At 37.0% G+C, this 25,240-nt stretch overlaps 1 protein-coding gene across 4 annotated transcripts in view; it reads left to right on the top strand.

Annotated features, from left to right (window-relative positions):
* The window catches only part of ICE2 (interactor of little elongation complex ELL subunit 2), a 72,312-nt gene that overhangs the window by 37,190 nt on the left and 9,882 nt on the right, over nt 1-25,240 (top strand). For all 4 annotated transcript variants that reach the window (XM_055436022.2, XM_055436020.2, XM_088839663.1 and 1 more), the window contains exons 11-13: nt 430-605; nt 6,257-6,386; nt 25,109-25,193. In XM_055436022.2, the coding sequence (XP_055291997.2) occupies nt 430-605; nt 6,257-6,386; nt 25,109-25,193 (391 nt within the window). The remainder of the gene's footprint in view (nt 1-429; nt 606-6,256; nt 6,387-25,108; nt 25,194-25,240) is intronic.

Raw genomic sequence — 25,240 nt, 5'->3', positions numbered from 1 at the left:
TAGATAATGTGGTTTGCCGAAGTGATGAAGGAGAAGTGTGTCAAAAATCATGATAAATATGTATTAATCTAAATTTACTTATTCTTAATGTTAGACTGCAGTTTTGTACTTTTTCATTTTGTAAAATAGATATAAGGGTGCATCTCAGGTCTGTCTCTATTATGAATAACACTGCTTTTTAAAACTTCTTTTTACTTCGTACGTTGTCTCATTGGTATATTTGTGAGGGTAGTAGGGTAAAAGAAAGAGAACCTTAAAGCTTTGATTTCAGTTCTTACTGGAGTTGCAATTAAAGTAAACAGAAATGCTAATAGTGTAATGGTCAGAGGAAATAGAAAGCTGGTAGTTCAATTGTTTTATCTTGGAGTATGATGGATAAAGGGCTAATGTAGTTTAAAATAAAAATGCTGAATATAATTATTTTTAAAGGATTGCCATATGAACTTCAGGACTATGTTGAAGATACATCAGAATATGTAGCTCCTCAGGAAGGAAATTTTGTTTATAAGCTGTTTAGCCTGCAAGACCTGTTGTTACTTGTGCGATGCAGCGTCCAGAGGATAGAGACCAGACCACGTTCTAAAAAACGGAAGAAAATCAGAAGAGTAAGTTGTTACTTGGGGAGTTAAGATATCGTCGCATAAGTAGGTGGGCAGCGAATATTGAACATGCCATTGTGATGAAGTTTGATTTTAAGTTATTGATCTTTCTTACAGTAGTTTTTTCAGGTCGAGGTTTTTTAGTAAAATACTGAAAACACTTTAAAGTTTAGTTGAAAGTAATAATCATGAGTGCTGATAACATTCTTGCGTGGACTATATATAAACTTTGTGAAAAATGGCACTATTATAGACTTGACATAGAAAGTTCCAGCTTTCTCTGTGAATTTGGATTTTCCTATATTGGCTCCTTTCTTTCTTACTTTGAGAATCTTTTTGAGTTATTTTAGAAGTTTGCGTTTTGAAAGGTGGGCTTTCATGCACATTTGAGGATGTCTTCCCAGGCTTGATAGAAGACTAAATGTCCTCTTTTCTTTTTCCCCTATTGTTTCTTTGAGGATTTGGTATAAATATTTTCCTTAAAGTTTTTGCTACAGTTTGAGTAATTGGTTCTTTTGGTAGTTTGTTATATTTGATATTTTAAGTTCTCTTTCAGATTAGTTAGATTTTTGTGTGTGTAACCAATGAATTTAGATAAAGAGGAGCTTTTATGGTATAAATGATTATGTAAGAAATAATGAAGTCTATCCTTTTTTCTTAATAAGATTTTTTCTGTTGTGTCCATTTTATCATAGTTCACTTTTTCTTCCTTCCTTTTCCTTTGCTTTTGTCTTCCTTCCTTTCTTCTTATCTTCCCCTCTCCTTTCCTCCTCCTGCTTTCCTTTCTTCCGTCGTTTTTTCCCTCCCTCCCTTTCTTTTTATTGTATTTTTTTTTTAATGTTTTTGGCCATTCTATGAAGCATGTGGGATGTTAGTTCCCCAACCAGGGATTGAACCCACACCCCCTACATTGGAAGTCCCAGTTCCTTCCTTTTTTGATGTTCTCTGTTTCATGCTATTTAACCTGCCACCCATTAAGAATCCTGAGTGATCACTGTAGAATGTCAGTGTGTTTGGGGCTAAGGAACTGTGATGTTCCAGCATTGACCCTTGTGGGTCAAGTCCCTGACTACTACTTTTATCATAGTAAGGTTTAACTGAATTTAAAAAAGAAGAGAAGAAAAGTTCTCATAATTGGTATTCATCACTGGTTCAGACTTGAAATTTTAGAAACCAGCTGGTTTTGAATTAAATGTATGGTGGAGAGTTTTTTAAAAGAGAACATTCAGTTCAGTTCAGTCGCTCAGTCGTGTCCGACTCTTTGCGACCCCATGAATCACAGCACGCCAGGCCTCTCTGTCCATCACCAACTCCCGGAGTTCACTCAAACTCATGTCCATCGAGTCGGTGATGCCATCCAGCCATCTCATTCTCTGTTGTCCCCTTCTCCTCCCGCCCCCAATCCTTCCCAGCATCAGAGTCTTTTCCAGTGAGTCAACTCGTCGCATGAGGTGGCCAAGGAATGACAAAATGCTATAGGTCTGATTTTAGTCTCCTTTTTGATAAATACAAGTATTCTCTGTATTAAAAGATTTTATTTACTAATTTTTTCCTGTCTCATCTGTACTTAACTGTGATGAAGTTAATAGCCATAGCATGCACATCTTAATACATACAGCGTCAGTGCTTTGGATTGTATTTTCAAGATTTTATTTTGTTCATTCTTAGCTGCTATCAGATTATTTGAAGGCTAACATCATTTCTGTGAGCCCATACCACTCTGTATTGATCTACCAACTTATAACACTTAGAAATTATTGATGGGCAGGGTCTCTTAAGTAAGGATAGCCTAGGAATATTTTGGACCCTGATTTAATTGTTCAGTGAGATAACCTGTTATGGACATTGTCATTCACTTGACCAAAGTGGAATTTGTGAAATCTATGGGAGAGTATTCACTCTTCATCAAAATATATCCAAACTACCAAGCCCCAAAGAATAGCTAAATAGGAGCCTTCTGTTTCTGATTATGTCAAACCCTGAGTATAATTTTAAAATTTTCAGCAAATACTTATTTTATCTATCATTATATGTAATAGTTTAGTACACATATTTTAAATTCCTTAGTGGAATGTGTTCCCTTCGGAATCATATCCTAGTCATCTGTTTTTCTCAAATGTTTTGTTCCATGGAAACTCAATAAATAAATATTGAATAAGTGAGAAAAAAATGAGGCGTAAGGAGAGATGAGGGTGTTAGGGAAGGGAAATTGAGGCACTAGTTGAAATTTTTAAGTGGTAGTGTTTAAACTCCAGTTAGGTAAGAATGCATCCTCATTAACATTTCCTTCTTAAAAACCAACTGGTTTAGATCAGGTTTTAAAACACTCAGAAGTCTCTTCAACTTCTGCTATCCAAGAACCTCGTTTCTTCTTTTTGTTTTCCCTTTGTTTCTTCAATTCTCTTTTACTGTAGTTGAGATTTTAGTTTCCAGTATCATTTATTTTTTCTCATCAAGAGTCTACTTAATCTTGTACAACAGAGGGGAACCTAGAAGAGCACCACTCTCAATTGATGAAAAAGAGGCTAATTTGGAACACAAGATGAAGCTAGAACTTACTGAGTTCTACATGTAGTTATGAAATCCAGGCCAAATACCTCTGAATGATTTAATATTATATTATTATCTGTCTCAGTTAACCAGATTTCCTAGGAGTTATATTCTGAAGGGATTAAAAAACTTAGATCCAGTTATCTTAAAGTTTATATTGGCATTCTCGGTCCAGATAAAAGTATCCTGAAAGTGCTTGGATCTTAGGAAACAACAGAAATGTACCTATTAGGATACTAGCTATGTCACTATCCTAATTACAGGATACTAGCCATGAAATATTTCAGAATGTATGTAAAAGTTTGGAAGGTTTATGTGATAAATTGGAAGACAGAAAACCAAGAGAAGCTTTCACTTAGAAGTGAACAATTAAGGGATAAAGAAAACAGTAAGTTTAATTTATATAATTTGAAAACTTTGTACTTAAAATTTCACTTTAATTTTGGAGTACTGAGATAAAATATTCAGACTTTTCCTTCCCTTGGCTTCCTGGAGATGGCAGTAGAATACATAAATTAATACCAGATTCAAGACTTAGGTTTATAGATATGACAGTATTATCAAAGAAAATCCCCCAGAGTACTTTCTTCAGAAAGAGTAATGTTTTTTAATTTGAAAAGAAATCTTGAATTAATGCTATTACCTATTCATGATCCAAAAGAGGATCTTCTTTCTCAATTATTCGTTTTCCCAACTCTGCTGTGAACTGGTTGTGTGTCCTTGAACACGTATTTTAACCCTTTGAGCCTTCATTTCTTTATCTCCAGGTTTTATTTGCAACTATAAGCAACCATAAATGCAGATTACCAATTGCTGAAGAATTATTATACAATTAAGTGATTTTGGCAAGGCAGCCCACTCCAGTATTCTTGCCTGGAGAATCCCATGGACACAGGAGCCTGGCAGGCTAGAATCTATAGGGCTGCAAAAAGTCAGCCACAACTGAAGTGACTTAGCACACAGCAATAATACTATCCTAATCATAATTTTTTTTTTAATTAAGGAGACAACTGTAGGGAGCTTACTACTCAAACTCTGGTCCCAGGAACAATAGCTTGTTAAACATATGTAGACTTGGTTTTCACCTCAGATTCCGCATGTATTTTAAACTAGTTATTCACACGCACATTGAAATTTAAGAAGCACTGCTGTTGAGTTTTACAATATTCAAAGGTAATAATGAACCAAAGTTATTGTTCACAGAAATTTTACTGGATTTGAATTATTATTAACACCACCATTATGTTGCTGCTGCTACTGCTAAGTTGCTTCAGTCGTGTCTGACTCTGTGCGACCCCATAGACGGCAGCCCACCAGGCTCTCCCGTCCCTGGGATTCTCCAGGCAAGAACACTGGAGTGGGTTGCCATTTCCTTCTCCCACTGAATTTGCCAGTTTATGAAAATCAGTCATTCAGAAACATTTATGAAGTGGTTTCAAGTATAAAAGCAAAAAACAGTATAATTTCGGAAGTTGTTGTTGAGTCACTAAGTCGTGTCCAATTTTTTGCAACCCCATGGACTGTAGCCCACCAGGCTCTTCTGTCCATAGGATTTCCCAAGCAAGAATATTGGAGTGGGTTGCCATTTCCTCCTCCAGGAGATCTTCCTGACCCAGGAATCAAACCCACATTGCCTGCATCTCCTGTGTTGGCAGGCGGATTCTTACCACTGAGCCACCTGGGAAGCACCAGGAAAGCCCAATCTCACAAGTACTAACTGGCTGCTGCTGCTGCTAAGTCACTTCAGTCGTGTCCGACTCTGTGTGACCCCATAGACGGCAGCCCACCAGGCTTCTGTCCCTGGGACTCTCCAGGCAAGAACACTGGAGTGGGTTGCCATTTCCTTCTCCAATGCATGAAAGTGAACAGTGAAAGTGAAGTCACTCAGTCGTGTCCGACTCTTCACGACCCCATGGACTGCAGCCTACCAGGCTCCTCTGTCCATGCTAACTGGCTATATAACTTTAAGCTCCTTAAATCATGTGTTTTTCCCTCTGCAGCTAGAAATGGAGATTGCTATTAAGATTAGAATTTTCTTTGACAGAAATGAGTTAATATGAGCACAGTGAACATGACTAGCATTATATTATTTTACAGGCATGGATTTCCTTACATCTCATTTAGACTAGTCGTAGGTATAGTCATTTTGCTTAATCTGTACAGTCCTGACCAATAAACACTAAATGGCTAATTTGTCAAGTACGTAGTGTCTGAAATAAAGTCTTTTGTATTAATGAAGAGGCAACATCCATGTGTATTAATGTAAGTACTAGTGCTCATACATTCATAAAATGAAAACAAGCTGCTCAAAGTATTTAAGCCTGAGACGATGTGCCTAATGGTTTAGGTGGGAAAAAAAAAATCACACTTTTTTTTAACCCTCTTGAGAATTATTAGTATGTATTACAGTCATGGCTTCCCAGCTTCTAGTTTTGAAACTTTGGGCAATTTTGTAACCCAGGCTTTATTCAGTCATGTTCAGTGACAGAAATAAAATATGTTTATGTATGGAGAGGTATGTTGATTTTGGTTGGGGGTAGGGGAGGCTCTTGGTTCACGATCTCTTTTTTATCCACAACTGCCCATGTCTACTAAGGGTTCTATCCATATTTCTGCCTGCATCCAACTGTATTTGAAAGGATAAAATAAGATTACCTGAAAGCATTTTGAAAAGTGGCAAAGTTATATTATATAGGCAGATGTATTTACTGGGTTTTTTTTTTTAATATTCCATATGTCTATTTATTTATTTATTTTCATTTGGCTTGATTCTTTTTTTGTTTGTTTGTTTTTATTTTTAGTTTTTTCTTACTTTACATTATTGTATTGGTTTTGCCATACATTGACATGAATCTGCCCCGGGTGTACATGTGTTCCCCATCTAGAACCCCCCTCCCACCTCCCTCCCCATCCCATCCCTCTGGTTCATCCCAGTACAACAGCCCCGAGCTTCCTGTATCATGCATTGAACCTGGACTGGTGATTCGTTTCACATATGATAATATACATGTTTCAATGCCATTCTCCCAAATCATCCCAACCTTGCCCTCTACCACAGAGAATAGTAAATTAATAAAGCTTTATAAGAGTATAACTTTGAATTGCAGCAATTTCCAGTTTATGTACTACCAAAAGTGGAGTATCAAGCTTGTTATGGGGTTGAAGCTCTGACTGAAAGTGAACTCTGTCGCTTATGGACTGAAAGTTTATTGCATTCCAACTCCTCATTTTATGTTGGTAAGTTAAACAAGAGGCTTTGTTCTCCTTTTTAATTCCTTTGTAAATATACATAGTTCTATTCATCTGTAAATTCTGTACTTTTCAGTTTTCTGATTGTATTAGTATTTCTTTCTATTAAAACATTTCTACTGCAGAGTTAAATAGCAGAGTGTGAGTAGTGATTATCATATGTTTTGATTTCTCTTTTATTCTCTTATTAGTTGCATATGAATGTCAATGTAATCATTTTATTTTTAAAATATTTAGGAGTGTAATGAAAAAATATAGATGTGTTTTCAAAGACGCTTCTTTTAAAAGTACTATATAATTGGTTTTAAAATATATTTTTTGAAATTTTCTTAAATTTATGACATTATTTTTTAAATCTCACATATTATCTTGATGAAACAGTTTATTTACTTTGTTTTGTTTTTTGTTAGGGGAATAGTTAGGCAGGATCTTAATTTGTGTTGGCTGGGTTCATGTACAGTTAACATACTTCACACGAAGGATTACTTGATAATCATTATTGATATTGTTCCATTCTATTGGAATGCTTACTCCTATACTTCTCAATTCATCCCTTATATTTCACTGCATGCCAGCCATCTCAAGCTGCCCTTCCTTCATGTGATTTCCTTCCTTTGATATCTCAATGCATTGCCTTTTTTTTTTAACCACTTTTATGGTTTGTTGCTTTCTACTTAATTGTTTTTTTAAAGCCTGTCCTGTCTTCCCATTGGGTTTCTCTTGTGGCTCAGCTGGTAAAGAATCCACCTGCAATGCAGGAGACCTGGGTTCGATCCCTGGGTTGGGAAGATCCCCTGGAGAAGAAAATGGCAACCACTCCAGTATTCTGGCCTGGAGAATTCCATGGACTGTATAGTCCATGGGGTCGCAAAGAGTCAGACACGACTGAGCGACTTACACTTCATGTTCGCAGTAGACAACAACTGGTTTAAAGTCAGAGTCTGATGAAACTTTATATTCTTGTAATAGCATAATTTCTAGTATGTAATTAAGTGTTTTATAAGTATGCTTTTCTTGGTTGATCCAAAAATAGGTCACTCGAAAACTTTTTCTGTATTCTGGTTAATCAATATTTTGTCTTCATGTTTTATGAGAGTGTTAATAAGATCATTGATTCACTCTCTCTACTTAACCCCAAAAGGAAGTAGCTAAAGATTGGTGGTGCTCTAGCTTCTTCCTGCCTCTTCATACACACTGCCAGAAGTTTGTTGTAGTAGTTTTCAGTCAACAGCAACAATTTCAGTGTTCCTCCAAACACCTGTTGCCATGAAACCCACCAACAGTCTTCATGTAAACTACTTGAAAACAATTGTCAGCCACGACTGTGTTGCTGCTGCTGCTGCTGCTAAGTCACTTCAGTCGTGTCCGACTCTGTGTGACCCCATAGACGGAAGCCCACCAGGCTCCCCCGTCCCTGGGATTCTCCAGGCAAGAACACTGGAGTGGGTTGCCATTTCCTTCTCCAATGTGTCAAAGTGAAGAGTGAAAGTGAAGTCACTCAGTCGCGTCTGACCCTTAGCGACCCCACGGACTGCAGCCTACCAGGCTCCTCCATCCATGGGATTTTCTAGGCAAGAGTACTGGAGTGGCTTGCCATTGCCTTCTCCCTAGGGGACCAAACAAAAACTTACTATTGAAATCCTTTTTAAAGTACTAACAGAGAATAGACATTCTTGACCTAAACATTTAAGTTTTTTTTTTAATGTAAAGTTTAACAAATAAAACTACCATCATTTATATGGTTTACATCATCAAAATTGCAGTAGTCACCCCTTGATTGCAGTTTCACTCTGTGGTTTCAGTTATCTTCAACTAGTCAACCATGGTCTGAAATAGTAAATGAAAGATTCCAGAAATAAGCAAATCATAAGTTTTAAAAAGCACACCATTTTGTGTAGTGCCTGGGATGTGAATCACCCCTTTTCTAGTCTCTCCAGCCAATTAGTCACTTTGTAGTATCCCAGTTATCGGTGCTTATCTTCACGTAACCCTTTTTTTACTTAGCCCCAAAGTGGCAAGAGTATGTGATGCTGGCGATTTAGATATGCTTAGGAGAAACTGCAGACTGCTTCCTTTAAGTGAAAAGGTGAAAGTTTTCAGTTTTCTTTTCTTAATTAGGAAAGAAAATTTATATGCTGTGTGGCAAACATCTGTGGTCAGAACAAATCTTCTGTCTTGAAGTTATGAAGGATAAAGAACGCATGTTTGTTTTGTTGTCAAACTGCAAAACAAACCTCAAACCGCAAAGGTTATTGTCACAGAGCAGATAAGTATTAATTTAAATGGAAAAGGCATTCAATTTGTAAGATATTTTGAAAGAGAGGGTGGGAGAGACACACCACATTCAGAAATCTTTTATTCTAGTACATTGTTAAAATTGGTCTATCTTATAATTAGTTACTGTTGTTAAACTCTTACTGTGCCTAATTTATACATTAAACTTTATTATAGGTATGTATGTGTAGAAAAAAACAGTATATGTAAAGTTTGGTACTATCAGTTTCAGGCATCTACTGGGGGGCTCTTAGTTTGTGTCACCTGTGGATAAGGGGGGACTACTGTACTCTAAAGTCATAAGTAATCATTGCCTTACATGCTGTTTATCATCAGTGAATCCTGTCTACTGATAAGCCATTCATTTTTATGTAATGAGGTGGTGTATTTAGTGTCTTTGACAGTTGTTTGGTGAGACACTTATGCTGTATTCTTATATGGTGTGTTTGCTTGGTTTGGGTTTTTTTTTTTTTATGTGGGGGTGAATGTTTCAAAATACTATTTTAAAAACATCTGTGAGTTTTGAGGTTTTTTACAATTTTATTTACTCTTTTAATTTAAGAGAAATGTTGCAACAGGAAGGGAGTTTAGGAGAATGGACTCCTAAGTAGGTATTTGCTAAATTTGCTTTCAGGAAATAAGATAAAAACGGTAATAGTTTGTCCTTGTGGCGTCTGGAATGACAATATAGTTAAAATAAGTTATATATCAGGTATGACTCTAAAGTAGCATGTGTGACTCATTACTTAGTCTCTCTATTTTGTAGTTCTAGCTTACATTGGATGGAGAAGGAAATGGCAACCCACTCCAGTGTTCTTGCCTGGAGAATCCCAGGGACGGCGGAGCCTGGTCAGCTGCCGTCTGTGGGGTCGCACAGAGTCGGACACGACTGAAGTGACTTAGCAGCAGCTTACATTGTGTAGACTTAGTGGTTTTAGTTTTAAAGAAGAGTTCCTATCTAAAGATGGTCAAGAGGTAAAAGATGTATACAAAATATTATTTAGTACATCTCTCTTCAAAAGTATTTATTATTTCCCTTTGACATCTAAATAAAGGCTAATTGAACATTGTTTTTACCTGTATGCTGCTTTGCTAGATATGAGTTATAGTATACATGCCACGGCAAGTAGATGGGGAAAAAATGAAAGCAGTGACAGATTTCATTTTCTTGGGCTCCAAAATCACTGCAGATGGTGACTGCAGCCACAAAATCGAAGGACTCTTGCTCCTTGGAAGAAAAGCTGTGACAAACCTAGACAGCATATTAAAAAGCGGAGACATCACTTTGTCAACAAAGGTCTTTACAGTCAAAGCTACAGTTTTTCTAGTAGTCATGTACATATGTAAGAGTTGGATCATAAAGAAGGCTGAGCACTGAAGAATTGATGCTTTGAACTGTGATGTCAGAAAAGACTCTTGAGAGTCCCTTGGACTGCACGGAGATCAAACCAGTCAATCCTAAAGGAAATCAACCCTGAATATTCATTGGAAAGACTGATGCTGGGAAAGATTGAGGACAAGAGAAGAGGGTGACAGAGGATGATATGGTTGGATGACATCACTGATTGAATGGACATGAGTTTGCGCAAACTCCAGCAGATAGTGAAGGACAAGGAAGCCTGGCATGCTGTAGTCCATGGGGTCACAAAGAGTTGGACTAAGCTTAGCAACTGAACTATACACTTGAAATTAGTAATGTCTTTCTTTTCAAGTATTCTGTTTTTTGATTCTGTATGTCAGTCTTCCTCCCTGTACTATTCTTGTCCTTTTAGCTTCTGCTCCTCTTAGGCTCCCAGTATAACAGCTCTTAGGATATTGCTGTTTATTTTGTTCTCTCCTTTGCTTCCTTATGTATCTGCTGCTGCTGCGTCACTTCAGTCGTGTCTGACTCTGTGTGACCCCATAAACAGAAGCCCACCAGGGTCCCCCGTCCCCGGGATTCTCCAGGCAAGAACACTGGAGTGGGTTGCCATTTCCTTCTCCAATGTGTGAAAGTGAAAAGTGAAAGTGAAGTCGCTCAGTCGTGTCCGACCCTTAGCGACCCCACGGACTGCAGCCTACCAGGCTCCTCCATCCATGGGATTTTCTAGGCAAGAGTACTGGAGTGGCTTGCCATTGCCTTCTCCGCCTTATGTATCTACCACTCTCGAACAAAATTATAATATAATACACTTGAAATTCTCCAAAATTTTCCTTAGAAACTGTATATGTGTGTGTGTGTATATACATGTATATGTGTATTTTTCTGTATATAAAGTAATACAGTAGTATTTCTGTCATTAATGAAGTATGTGATGTAGGTCAAGGATTGTATATCCATTGTTACTAATCTTCACTATTATGTAAAATAAGTGTTGTCTGTCTTTTTTTATAGATGAGGAAACTGAGGCTTATAGAGTTTATTGCTCAAGATTACAGTTTGTGGGAAATCTGGGATTTATATCAATGTGTTTTCTGATTCCACAGCCTGTGCTTTTCAGTCATAATGGAATGTAAAAATCATGCTGAATGTGAGTCAGAAGATACGTGTATGAGTACTTCATACTTCACAGTTTTCTTTTTACTTTGGGTAAAATCATTTAAGCTTGTGAGTCCCCAGCTTTTTCATCTGTAGGTAATGTACATAATAATATTTTGTTCACGAATTCTCTGACAGTCCAGTGGTTACAGCTCAGTGCTTTCACTGCCATGGCCCTATGTCCAATCCCTGATTGAGGAAAAGATACTGCAAGCCACACAGTGCAGTCAAATATTAATAATAATATTTTGTTGAATCTACCTCAGGGACTCTATACACAAATCCTTTTTCTTACAACGATTATGTAATTTTTGTTGTTGTTCAATTGCTCAGTCGTGTCTGACTCTTTGCGACCTCATGGACTGCAGCACGCCAGATTTCCCTGTCCTTCACTATATTATGTGATATAATACCCTAAAAGTACACTTCTCCTTAATGAAAATAAATACCACAAGACAATGAAGTTATACTTCGTATATTTTTGTACTGAGAAAAAAATAGCTATTAACCTAAAATTTAGATTAAAATATGAGCGTAAAAAAGGATTTCTTAACCAAAGATTAAAAGCAGGCTAAAACAACAAAAAACTGAGAACTTCTCTATATTTATGCATAATTTTAAAAAAGATCTACATAGTGCTACTTCTGTCCTAAAATATTGTCAGTTGTAACATATACCTTTGCTTTGATAATATTTTCCTTTCATATATGTTATTTTGGAAGTATACATTCAGAAAAGTGAAATTAAAGGACCTCCCAGGTGGTAAAGAACGCACCTGCCAATGCAGGAGAAAAGTGGAAAATGTACAGCTCAAGGAATTACATAACAAAGTCTGCACCTCTATAACTCACCCAGACCAAGAAGCTGAAAACTGCCAGAGACCCATCTTGTGCCACTTCCCTATATATCCTTCTTCCTCTTCTCCACTAGTAACTAGTGTCCCGCTTTCTGACGTAATCATTTGGTTTTCACCAGCTCTGTATGGATGGAATTATAGAATTCTTTAATTTATACCTTCTTTTGCTTAATAGTTTTTGAAGTTTATGTTGTCTATAACAATATTTTTCTTTATGACATTTTCCTTTTTAAGAATATGCCACCATTTATTTTTGCATTTAACTTTGGGAGCCTGTTTCAGTTGTTTCTATGTTAATGCAGCTGTGAACGTAAGTGTCTGTTAGAGCAGTGTGTGTGTATTGCTCTTGGGCACCTAACCTGAGAGTAGAATTACTGGGTCATAGCTTAATGGCAAGCCACTCCAGTACTCTTGCCTAGAAAATCCCATGGATGGAGGAGCCTGGTAGGCTGCAGTCCATGGGGTCGCTAAGGGTTGGACATGACTGAGCGACTTCACTTTCACTTTTCACTTTCACACATTGGAGAAGGAAATGGCAACCCACTCCAGTGTTCTTGCCTGGAGAATCCCAGGGACGGGGGAGCCTGGTGGGCTTCCGTCTATGGGGTCACACAGAGTCGGACACGACTGAAGTGACTTAGCAGCAGCAGCAGCAGCTTAAGCTACATTATCCTCAGTTAGATAATTCCAGAAAGCTTTCCAAAATGATTATACCAATATACACTTATATTAGCAGCTTGTGAGGATTATATCTTCTCCACATCCTTGCCCACACTTGGCATTATCAGTTTAATTTTTGTCACGCTGGTGGGTATGTATTATTAACATCTCATTATTGTTTTTTTTTCCTCTCTCCCTCCCCCTCTCATTATTATTTTAATTTGCTTGTCCTTGGTTATTTATGAAGTTGGACACTTTTTCATGTGATTAATAATCATTTGGATGTTCACTTTTGTGAATTGCCTATTCAATCCTCTTTCACTGTTGTCAAGTTTTTGTTTATTTCCTTGTTAGTTCTTTGTTGGTTTTAAATGTTACAGGTAATTTTCTCCTGCTCTTCCCTTTTCAGTCTCTTAATGGTATCTTTTGGATTTAATAAAAACCAATATTTAGCCATTTTCTTTATGATTAGTGTTTTTTTTTTGCCTGATTTAACAAGTCTTCCTTACAGCAGCATCATGAATATAATATCTTCTGGAAACCTTTCTAAAATTATCTTTTAGTTTTCAGATACATAGTTTGTTTATATGGTGTTTATTTTTGCATGGAATATTAAGTGTTCTTTTTTCCAGTTTTCTGCACCATTTATTGAAAAAGACTATCCATTCTCTGCTGTCCCATTTTACTTGAGTTATACACATGAATCTAAGCTGGACTCCCTATTTCTTTATCCTGTTTTAATTACTCTAGTTAGAGTAATTACTCTAGCTAGACAATTAGCACTGTCTTAATTACATTAGCTTTATAAAATCTTTTACTGTTTGATGAAGCAAATCTTGTCAACTTTTTATTTTTAATTAATTTTTATTGGAGTATATTTGATTTGCAATGTTGTGTTAGTTTCAGGTGTGCAGCATAGTGAATCAGTTATACAGACACATATATCCACTCTTTTTTAGATTCTTTTCCCATGTAGGTCATTACAGAGTATGGAGTAGTTCTGTGTCAACTTGTTTTTCTTCAAGAATTTCTTGGCTGTTGGCTCTTTGCATTTACAGATTTGGGGATCAGCTTGTCAGTTTCAGCCAACAGCAACAGGAAGATTGGGCTTTTTGTTAGGAAGTGCACTGACTCAATCAATGTGGAACAGATTAACAGCTTTATAATAACAAATCCTTCAATCTGTAAACTTTAAATATTCTTCTATTTATATCTTTAATTTCTATTAATATCTTTATGATTTTCTTTGTAAAGTTCTTGCACATCTTTTGTTAAATATTTTTGTTTGTGGCTGATATTTTATATTATAAATGATATTTCTGAAATTTTATTTTCTTGTAGGCTGTTACTGATAATATAGGATTTATTTGCATATTAATGTTGTGTGTTGATCTTGTATCTTAGTAAGTTGACTAAGCTCATTCTAATAATTTATATTTTCAAGTTAAACAATTATGTTCTCAGCAAATAATGACCATCTTACTTCTTCTTTACAATCATTATACCTTTTTATTCCTTGCTACCTTTGCCAAGAATTCAAATAGAAGGTAAATAATGGGCGTCCTTGTCTGTGTCTTATCTTAAAGGAGGAGATTTTCAACATTTCACCATTTTATGTAGTGTTTTGTATGGGTGTTTGTGTATGCCTTTTGTTTAAAGAAAGAAGTTCCTTTCTATGCCTAGTTAAGAATTTTAATAATGAATGGGTGAAAAAAGAAATTTTCAGATATTTTCTCTGTATTTATTGAGATTATATGATGGTATAACTTTTCTATCTACTAATGTGAAAATCATATTAATTTTAAAATGTTAATCCAAACTTGTGTTCCTGCCATAATTCCAGCTTGCTCTGATATAGTACTCTTTTTAAATATTGGTGAAAATGTTAATCACTCAGTCATGTCCAATTCTTTGTGACCCCGTGCCTTTGCCCAAAAATCGGTAGATTCAGTTTATTAATATTTATCTTGCCATTTGTGTTTATAAGTGAGGTTGACCTGTAAGTTTCCTTGTGAGGTATTGATATTAAGTTTATGTCTTAAAATGATTTGGGATCGGTTTCCTCTTTTTCTGTTGTCTGGTAGAATTTCTGTAAAAATCAGTGTTATTTCTTACTTAAATGTTTGGTAAAATTGACGTGTGAAGCTTGTGGCCTAGAGTTTTCTTTTTGCTGCTGCTGCTGCTAAGTCACTTCAGTCGTGTCCAACTCTGTGTGACCCCATAGATGGCAGCCCAGCAGGCTCCTTTGTCCCTGGGATTCTCCAGGCAAGAATACTGGAGTGGGTTGCCATTTTCTTTTTGAGGAGTTTCTAATTATCAGTTCAATGTTTGCTCTGTTTTTAACTTGAAGTATAGTTGGTTTACAGTGTTGTGTTACTATCTGTTGCAGAGCAAGATGATTCAGTTATACTACATGTATATGTGTCTGTGTATATATATACACACATTCTTTTTATATTATTTTCCATTATATTTTAATCATAGGATATAGAATATAATTCCTTATGCTATACAGTAAGACCTTATTGTTTATCCATCCTGTGTATAGTAATTTACATCTGCTAACCCCAACTCTTGAGAAACCTGTATGCAGGTCAGGAAGCAACAGTCAGAACTGTACATGGAACAACAGACTGGTTCCAAATAGGAAAAGGAGTACGTCAAGGTTGAATATTGTCACCTTGCTTATTTAACTTATATGCAGAGTACATCATGAGGAACGCTGGGCTGGAGGAAGCACAAGCTGGAATCAAGATTGCTGGGAGAAATATCAATAACCTCAGATATGCAGATGACACCGCCCTTATGGCAGAAAGTGAAGAGGAACTCAAAAGCCTCTTGATGAAAGTAAAAGAGGAGAGTGAAAAGGTTGACTTGAAGCTCAACATTCAGAAAACAAAGATCATGGCATCTGGTCCCATCACTTCATGGGAAATAGATGGAAAAACAGTGGAGACAGTGTCAGACTTTATTTTTTTGGGCTCCAAAATCACTGCAGATGCTGATTGCAGCCATGAAATTAAAAGACGCTTACTCCTTGGAAGGAAAGTTATGACCAACCTTGATAGTATATTAAAAAGCAGAGACATTACTTTGCCAACCAAGGTCCGTCTAGTCAGTTCAGTTCAGTTCAGTTGCTCAGTGGTGTCCGACTCTCCGCGACCCCATGAAGCACAGCATGCCAGGCCTCCCTGTCCATCACCAACTCCCGGAGTTCACTCAAACCCATGTCCACAGAGTCGGTGATGCCATCCAGCCATCTCATTCTCGGTCATCCCCTTCTCCTCCCGCCCCCAACCTTTCCCAGCATCAGAGTCTTTTCCAATGAGTCAACTCGTCGCATGAGGTGGCCAAAGTATTGCAGTTTCAGCTTTAGCATCAGTCCTTCAAAGCTATGGTTTTTCCCGTGGTCTTGTATGGATGTGAGAGTTGGACTGTGAAGAAAGCTGATTACCGAAGAATTGATGCTTTTGAACTATGGTGTTGGAGAAGACTCTTGAGAGTCCCTTGGACTGCAGGGAGATCCAACCAGTCCATTCTAAAGGAGATCAGTCCTGGGTGTTCATTGGAAGGACTGATGCTACAGCTGAAACTGCAATACTTTGGCCACCTCATGCAACGAGTTGACTCACTGGAAAAGACTCTGATGCTGAGAAAGGTTGGGGGCGGGAGGAGAAGGGGACGACAGAGAATGAGATGGCTGGATGGCATCACCAACTCTATGGACATGAGTTTGAGTGAACTCCGGGAGTTGATGGACAGGGAGGCCTGGCGTGCTGTGATTCATGGGGTCGCAGAGAGTCGGACACAACTGAGTGACTGAACTGAACCCCAACTCTCAACCTACCCCTCCCCTACTCCATGTTTCCTGGCTTTGTTTCTGTTGAAAAGTCAGCTGTTTATCCATTTATGCTGCTTTGCAAGTAATATGTTTCTTTTCTTTGTTGGACTTTAAATTTTATCTCTCCCTCTTTCAACAGTTGTCCTACATTGTACCTATGTTAGTCTTTTGTTGTTGTAAATATTCCTTTTTACATGTTGTTCATTTTATAACATATTGCTCCTTGGTATGTGATTTGATGGACCTTTACCAGCTTGGGAGAATTCTCAGTCATTATCTCACCAAACATCACTTCCTCCTCATTTGCTTTCTCTTCTGGGATCTAGGTTGTATTATGTTACATCTTACTGTGTTCTGAACATCCCTTACATGCTCTTCTTCTTTACCCTCCTTTTGACTCTTCATGCATGATTCTCAGTATTTTCTTCTAGTCTACTAATTTCCTCTTCAGCTATCCCTGATACACTGTTTCACCCATCACCTGAGTCCTTAATTTCATTTACTGTATTTTTTAGTTCTAGACTTTTCATTTGGTTCTTTTTATGTATTTCTGTAGAAATTATTTCATATAGTTGCTATAAAAAGTCTCAATTATGTCTTAGGCACAGTGAATACATCATAGGTGTATTAGGCAAAATTGCTTTAAATTGTATCTAATACCTCTGTTATCTAGAGTCTTTGCAAGTCTTTTCTATTATTTGTGTGTTAATTTTATAAGGCTTCCATAACAAAGTACCACAAACTGGATAGTTTAACAAAATAGATACTTCTTGTTTCACAATTCTGAAGGCTGTAAGTTTAAAATGAAGGTTTTAAAAGGCCATGCTCCTTCTGAAACCTACAAGAGAATCCTTTGTTCTCCCCTTTTTCCTTTTGGTGTTTGCCAGCAGTCCTTGGCATTACTGGTTTGTAGATACATCATTTTCATCTCTGCCTCTGTCATCATGCAGGATCTTTTTTCCTGTGTGTCTCTATCCTCTTCCTATAAGGACACCATTCATATTAAAGGTCCACCCATCATAGCTAATCACATCTACAACAATTCTGTTTCCAAGGAAAGTCACTTTCTGAGGGAGTAGGAATTTAGAGTTTCAGCATATCTTTTTACAGGGACACTTCGTTCTGTGCCATGTTGTTTTTCTCTCTTTTTGTTTATTCCATGTTTCTTTTTTGTATGTCAGAATATTCTTTATCAGAATATAAAGCCAGAAAATTGTATATGAAAAATTCTGGACATGATGTCAAAGCTACAATGTTGTCTTCCTGTATTACTTCTGACTACACTAGCAATCTGGATTAACTGTAATCCAATTACAGGGAGCTGGAGAAGGCAATGGCAACCCACTCCAGTACTCTTCCCTGGAAAATCCCATGGACAGAGGAGCCTGGTAGGCTGCAGTCCATGGAGTCACAAAGAGTTGGACACGTCTGAGCGACTTCACTTTCACTTTTCACTTTCATGCATTGGAGATGGAAATGGCAACCCATTCCAGTGTTCTTGCCTGGAGAATCCCAGGGACGGCGGAGCCTGGTGGGCTGCCATCTGTGGGGTCGCACAGAGTCAGACACGACTGAAGTGATGCAGCAGCAGCAGGTGGTTTGAAGCTTGACTTTGCACCCTAGAAAGGCCAGTATGTTTCCCACTTACTGCTGGGATGTTGCCATTTGTGGTCTGACATTGCCAGTCTTTGGAAAAGCCCGCTTGCAAGGCTGGCTCTCTGTTAGCATCTGGGAACTTGGCTAGTAAACAGTTTCCTACGCTGATGTAAGACATCCATTAGCTGATAAGGAGGGCTCATTGTACCTACACTGTTTGTATAAATAATATGGCTTATTCTGAACATCTGCTTTCTGAGTGTCTGGAATTTTGGTATGTTTTAGGCAGAGGGTTGCCTGCATGATGCATCCCCCAATAAAAACATTGAATGCTGAGTCTTCATTAAGTTTATCTGGTACAAAAAGAAGATGTTGCTGGAGGAATTAAGTGAATCTTATGTGGCTCCAGTGAGAAAGACCTTTTTTTTTAATTGTAGAAAAATGTTTGTAACATAAAATGTACCATTTTAACAATTCCAGGGTACAATTTACTATGCATTACAAAAAAATTATCTGTTTATTTTATGGCCACAGAATGTGGACTCTTAGTTCCCCGATCAGAGATCTAACTCATGCCCCCTGCACTGGAAGCACAGTGTCTTAACCACTGGATTGCTAGGGAAGTCCTACTGTATAGTTTTTAGTGTATGATTTACTATGATTAAGTACATTCATAGTGCCATGTAACCATCATCACTGTCTATTTCCAGAGCTTTTTTATCATCCCAGATAGAAAGCCAAGAAAGGACTTTTGAAGATTGCATCTCATTTTGTCTGAACTTTATCCCACACTTCTTCCCCTTTTTTGGATTCTCCTTTTATTTGTATCCTTTTGCTATAATAAATCTTACCCATGTGTGCCACTGTATTTGAAGCTCTAAGTCCTTGTAGGGAAGCACTGAGCCAGGGTCCCAACTCGGAACGTATGTTTGTCTAATTCATAGACTAGTTTTTGTTCTTCTAATCCTGAGAGACTATTAGAAACTCCAGCTCATCTCTTAGGTATCAGTTGCTTTCTCCAGATTAACAGGTGCTCCTGAGAGAGAAGCAGCCCTCAGTGCCAGACTCACATCTCCAAGTGTCTGTCTTCTTCTGGTTTTTGGCTCTGAATATAGTCCCATTCCCTTTTTCTGGTAACCACTAACAACTTATGTAATTTAATAACTCATAGTGTTTATGGCCTGTCTCTGTCTGCTTTGTTTATTGATATATCATAAGCACCTGGAACAGTATCTGACACACAGAGGTGCTCAGTAAGTATTTTTTAGAGAGTGAAGTTGGCTTGGATAATTAGTTGAAGGAACAGTAAAAAGTCAAGGAGAAGGGAAATGGTAGGTAACACACCACAGAATTTATATACTTTATTCATTTTACTGTTCCTAGATGTGTATAAGATAAGCCATTGGAATACAAGAAGAAAATATTACAGCTTTTATTTTTTCTCTAAAGAAATTAAAAACTGAACATTACTCATGTTAAGTAAGTGGTCCTTACTTAAGGGCCACTCCTTTGTGGTGGTCCTCTCCTTTGAAGGCTTTTGTAGAGTCCTGGTACATAGAAAATAGAAAATATTTTTTATTATCTCCACATTTTACACCGTCCGACCGTGTGCACAGTCCATTCCATATGAATGGTCACCCTCAGAGTTGTGCAGTACAGCATCCTCAGGTTTATTAAGGGTGACTTTGTAGCTAAAAGTGAAAGATGCTGCTTATTTAAAACAGCAACAACAACAACAACAAAAAGAAACCCTCATATATGCCACAGAGTCCATCAGTGGCAGGATCAGAATTTAGTCAGGTTTTTTCAATTACTTATTTATTTTTGGTTTCACTGGGTCTTTGTTGCTGCAAATGGACTTTTCTAGTTGCGGTGAGCAGGGACGTCTCTTCATTGCAGTGCACGGGCTTCTCATTAAGTAGTGTCTCTTGTTGCGGAGCACAGACTCTAAGCACGTGGGCTTCAGTAGTTGCAGCATGCAGGTTCAGTAGTTGTGGTGCATGGGCTTTAGCTACTTTGCAGTATTTTGAATCCTCCCTGACCAGGGATCAAACCTGTGTTCCCTGTATTGGCAGGCAAATCTTCATTCACTGTGCCACCAGGGAAGTCCTGGTTACAATTTTTAAGTGTTTATAACTTTGCTGTAAACCTGAAAAGGGCTAGGAAAAAATTGTGTGTTGGTGGGGAAGTCAGAGGTAACAAAAATGAAGCACTGTGTATAACAATGTTAATCAGTATGACTGAATACAAATAATTCATTGTGTCACACTGGGATAAAATCTTAGCCAGAAGATTTCCACCTGTTTGTATTTCTTTCCCATGCAGTCATGCACCCTAGTCCTTTCTAAGTTGTGACCTGTGTTTTCCTCCCTCAACCTTTGCTAGCCACTCCTCCATTTAACTGTGGCATTTTATTGTCAGTTTTCCCTGCACAGCTCTATGATCTCAGGATTTCAAAGAAATTTAAGACAATTTCTTTTCAGAAATCAAAGCTGGGGACTAGTGCATTAGAGCTTTCTTTTTTTTTTTTATGCCTGAGATCTTTTGGAGAGAAAAGTGAAGGTAGAGTTTACATGTGTGATTGAGAGATTCAGATACAGCATATCATACAAAACACAAGAGATACAAAATGTCACTTACTGAACTGAAGTGTATATTGATTTATAGGACTCTAGTTCAGCAATTATCTAAATTGACTGTGTGTCGCAGTCATTTGTAGACCTTGTTAGACTGAAGATTATCTGCCCTCACCCTAGGGGTGTCTGATTCAATAGGTCTGGATTGGAACCTAAGACTTAGCATTTGTAACATGTTTTCAGGTGGTGCTAATGCTGCTAGTCCAGGGACCATACCTTGAATACCTTTCCTGTAGCTCCTAGTCTCCTTTTCAGGTAAAATAAAAATACTTGTTTTTTGTTTGACTGCTTTACTATGAACATGTTCTTCTCTTCCTTTAGATGGCTATGTTCTTTTTTCCCTCCTGCTCAAAACACTATTATGTCCTCCCTAAAGAAAATTCCCAAAGTCATCGTGCCACAACTTCTGTATCTACTTTTCCGTTATCTAATGTGTATCAATTCTGTTTAGTCGACATACAGGCAGTCCTTCCTTTGTGCTATTCTGATAGCCACAAATGTCAGTTACAAAGGTATATTAACTAATTGTGTAAACTACCAACCTTACTGCTGAATCTTCAGTCCACAGTTCACTGCATAAATAACAGACGTGCATCATGACCAATCACTAATCATATCACTCCTTTAAGAGTCTGTCAGTGTTTTTGGTCACTGTGTACCTGTTACTGAGATCATGCATAGAGAGCCAAATGTCTAGTTGTGTTCCCTCCTTGTCTCCCAGTGATAAACTCGCATGATGTCTTATAAAAGTGGATAATCAGAAGAGGGAATTGGCCAACAAAGATTAAAGCACAGCAAAGAAACAAAAGACCATACTGCTGAAAATGGAATTTGAATTGAATATAAATGGAGTTACAGAAGAAATAACTGACAGTAGAAATGTTGACACTGCTGAGGTTCAAGAGACAAGATAAGCCACCAGAGGAACTTAGTGAAAGTGAACTGACTCACGTAAATAAGGAAAGTGCTTGTGGCATAAAGGATGAAGAAATGACCCTGGCACAGTGTTTTACATTGAAGGAACTCTTTGAGATATTTCATGACCTTAAAAGTGCAAAGGGTATATAATGTTGAGAGCTGTTCCAACAATGATCAGTAAGTGTGACCATCCTCCACAGCATAGAAAAGGTGCTTGCTCCCTATCATAAGTTGTAACAGGAGAAGGTGACAAGCACTATTCAGACTACTCTTAGTGAGTTTTTTATAATGAAATAATACTTTAAATCTCAGTGTTCGCAATTTATAATCTGCTAAATAAAGATTACTTTTTACTGTCTTCATTTCTCCATGCATTTATAACTGATGGGGAATTTATTTATAACTGATGGGGAATTTATAATATTTTGACCAAAAAATCTTAAAGGTAATGGAACAATTGTAATTTTTCCCATTGATTATTAAAATAGCTTGCATAGTTTTGGCTTATACATGATTATTTTTATCATCCCCTACTGCATGTAGAGTAGGGACTGCCTATATATATATATGTATGTGTGTGTGTATATATATATATGTATATATATGTATGTATGTATGAATTCATGCATGTATGTAAAGCCCTGATTTGTATTATCTAACCTTCCCAACCTTGACACACTTAAAAAAGTATTTGGATAGCATACTGTGATATGCAAAAGAGTCTACGAGGGTTAATGGCCAGGAAGCTATTGCCATCCTAAGTCTTCCACAGTTGCCCCAAAGACTGAGGAGATAAACATCAGAACTCATTTGAGGCCCACTGGTTAAAATGTTCCAATGTTGAGAGAATTGAAGCCCTCATAGAACTTAGTACAGTATTCTCTGTATATTTTTTACTAACTGTATTTTACATATACTATAATACATACTTTTCATTGAGATTGCTTTAAAAAGGTAAGAACTATAAGTTTCCTGAAAGACACATTTAGTAAATGTCTAAAATGTTTTATTTTACTTAATATTTATTGCCTTTTGACAGTCTTTAAACCATTAAACTGTGTCCTTTTTATTAGAAACATCACTGTGTAATGAGTGTTAGAAATACAGAGGTGAAACTGAAACTTGGCACAGCAAAGAATAAGTAGGCATGGGAGAAGATTTGTTGTCTTAGAAGAAAATTATCTGGTAAAAATGTTTCTAATTCTTTTTTATGAGCACAAAGCTGATGACATGAAAGGGGGCAAGATAAGAAATGAGATATTAAGTTATTTGCAGTTTTTTTGCATTATAATTGATGTCAACTATCCAGGTCATATATTTTGATAACCAAATTTTGGAAGCTAAAATAATTAGTGATATTATTTTCAGCATTAGTATTATACTCTTATGCGATTGATGTTTTTGACTGATGTAATAACATGGGTTTTGTATTAATGTGATTATATAACATTTAACTAAACGCCATCTTTTGTATCACTTCCCTGGAACATTCCAAGGCCTCAGTGTTGTGTCTCAACCTGTTTTGTTGGAGAATATGTGCAAGTGTGATCATGAGAGTTTGCTGTTTTGTTTCTTTGAATTCTAGAATTAGGTCATGTTTATAAGAAAGTAAGACTTGGAGCATACTATTTTGATTTTTTTTTAAAACCTGTAGGAAATCTTATCATGTGTTTTAATTAAAAAGTAAGCCAGATTTTTTAAGGTTTATTGAGGTATAACTAATAACATTTTAAGATATTTAAATCATACATCATAATGATTTGATACATGTATACTTTGTAAAAGAATTCCTCTCATCTAGTTGAATTAACAAATCCATCACATCCAGGTTTTTGGTTTGTTTGTTTTTTTTTTGATGAGAACATTTGAGTTCTACTCTGTTACCAAATTTCAGTTATATAATCTACTATTATCAGCTAGAGTCACTGTGTTATACATTAGATCCTCAGACCTTATTCATCTTGTAACTGAAGGTTTGTACCCTTTTAGCCCCCAACCCCTGAGAACCACTTTTCTACTTCTTTCTATGAGTTTGACTTTTATTCCCCAGATTCCTCATATCATGCAGTATTTATCTTTCTCTTTCTGACCTATTTCACTTAGCATAGTGTCCTCAATGTCCTTTATGTTGTTGCAAATAGCAGTATTTCCTTTTTTCTCATGGATGAATAATATTCCATTATTTGTGTATATTACACCTTTATCCTTTCATCTGTTGATGGACACAGGTTATGCACATCGTGCCTATTGTGGATAATTAAGGCAAGTTTTTACCTTAACCATGTCTGTCTGAGAAATGTATTTATCATACCCAAACTATAAATTTTATTTTATCTGCTTGCTTTTATAATATTATGGTACGTGCATACATGAATGCTAAGTGGCTTCAGTCATGGCTCTTTGCGACCCTGTGGACTGTAGGCCGCCAGGTTCTTCTGTCCATGGGATTCTCCAGGCAAGAATACTGGAGTGGGTTGCCATGCCCTGCTCCAGCGGATGTTTCTGACCCAGGGATCAGACTCACAACTGTGACGCCTGCATTCGAGGCAGATCTTTACTGCTGAGCCACCAGGAAGCCCAGCACCACCTGGGAAGCTCTAGAAATTAGAAACCACTGTTTCAACAGTTCTTTTTTTTTTTTTTATTTTAATTGGAGGCTAACTACTTTACAATATTGTATTGGTTTTGCCATACATTGACATGAATCTGCCCCGGGTGTACATGTGTCCCCATCTTGAACCCCCCTCCCACCTCCCTCCCCATATCATCCCTCTGGGTCATCCCAGTGCATCAGCCCCGAGCATCCTATATCATGCATCAAACCTGGACTGGCGATTCGTTTCACATATGATAATATACATGTTTCAGTGCCATTCTCCCAAATCATCCCACCCTCACCTTCTCCCACAGAGTCCAAAAGACTGGTCTGTACATCTGTGTCTCTTTTGCTGTCTCGCATGCAGGGTTATTGTTACCATCTTTCTAAATTCCATATATATGTGTTATTATACTGTATTGGTGCTTTTCTTTCTGGCTTACTTCACTCTGTATAATAGGCTCCAGTTTCATCCACCTCATTAGAACTGGTTCAAATGTATTCTTTTTAAAACAGTTGTTCTTAAATTGTAGACTTAAAGATGATTTTTTTGATGTGGACGTGTATAAACTTTTCTATGTTCAGCAAGTATTTTGGAATTAATACATATTCCTTTATAATCTGACTTCTGGTGTTATTTTAAAATACAGCTTTACTTAATAAACTTAATAAAATGTCTGTTTCTCTTTTTAGAATATAAAGTTCCTTTAATTATGACAGTTATGTAAAAACATCTTTAAAAAGATTGGATAACTTAGCTTTTTTGATTTTTAAATACAGCAATTGTTCTTTTTAAGTTTGATCTTTTATTTTAGGACATATTGATGCATTTACATCAAAGCTTTTCCTGCTTGAAGAAATTACCTCAGAAGAATTGAAAGAAAAACTTTCAACACTCAAGTAAGAAATTTTGTGGTAGGAACTTAAAAGCTTGTTAATATGATCAT

This window comes from Moschus berezovskii, chromosome 9, assembly GCF_049115385.1.
Source record: "Moschus berezovskii isolate FMDL1 chromosome 9, NW_MosBer_1.0, whole genome shotgun sequence".
Classification (NCBI taxonomy): domain Eukaryota; kingdom Metazoa; phylum Chordata; class Mammalia; order Artiodactyla; family Moschidae; genus Moschus; species Moschus berezovskii.
This window is presented reverse-complemented; position numbering and strand designations above follow the sequence as displayed.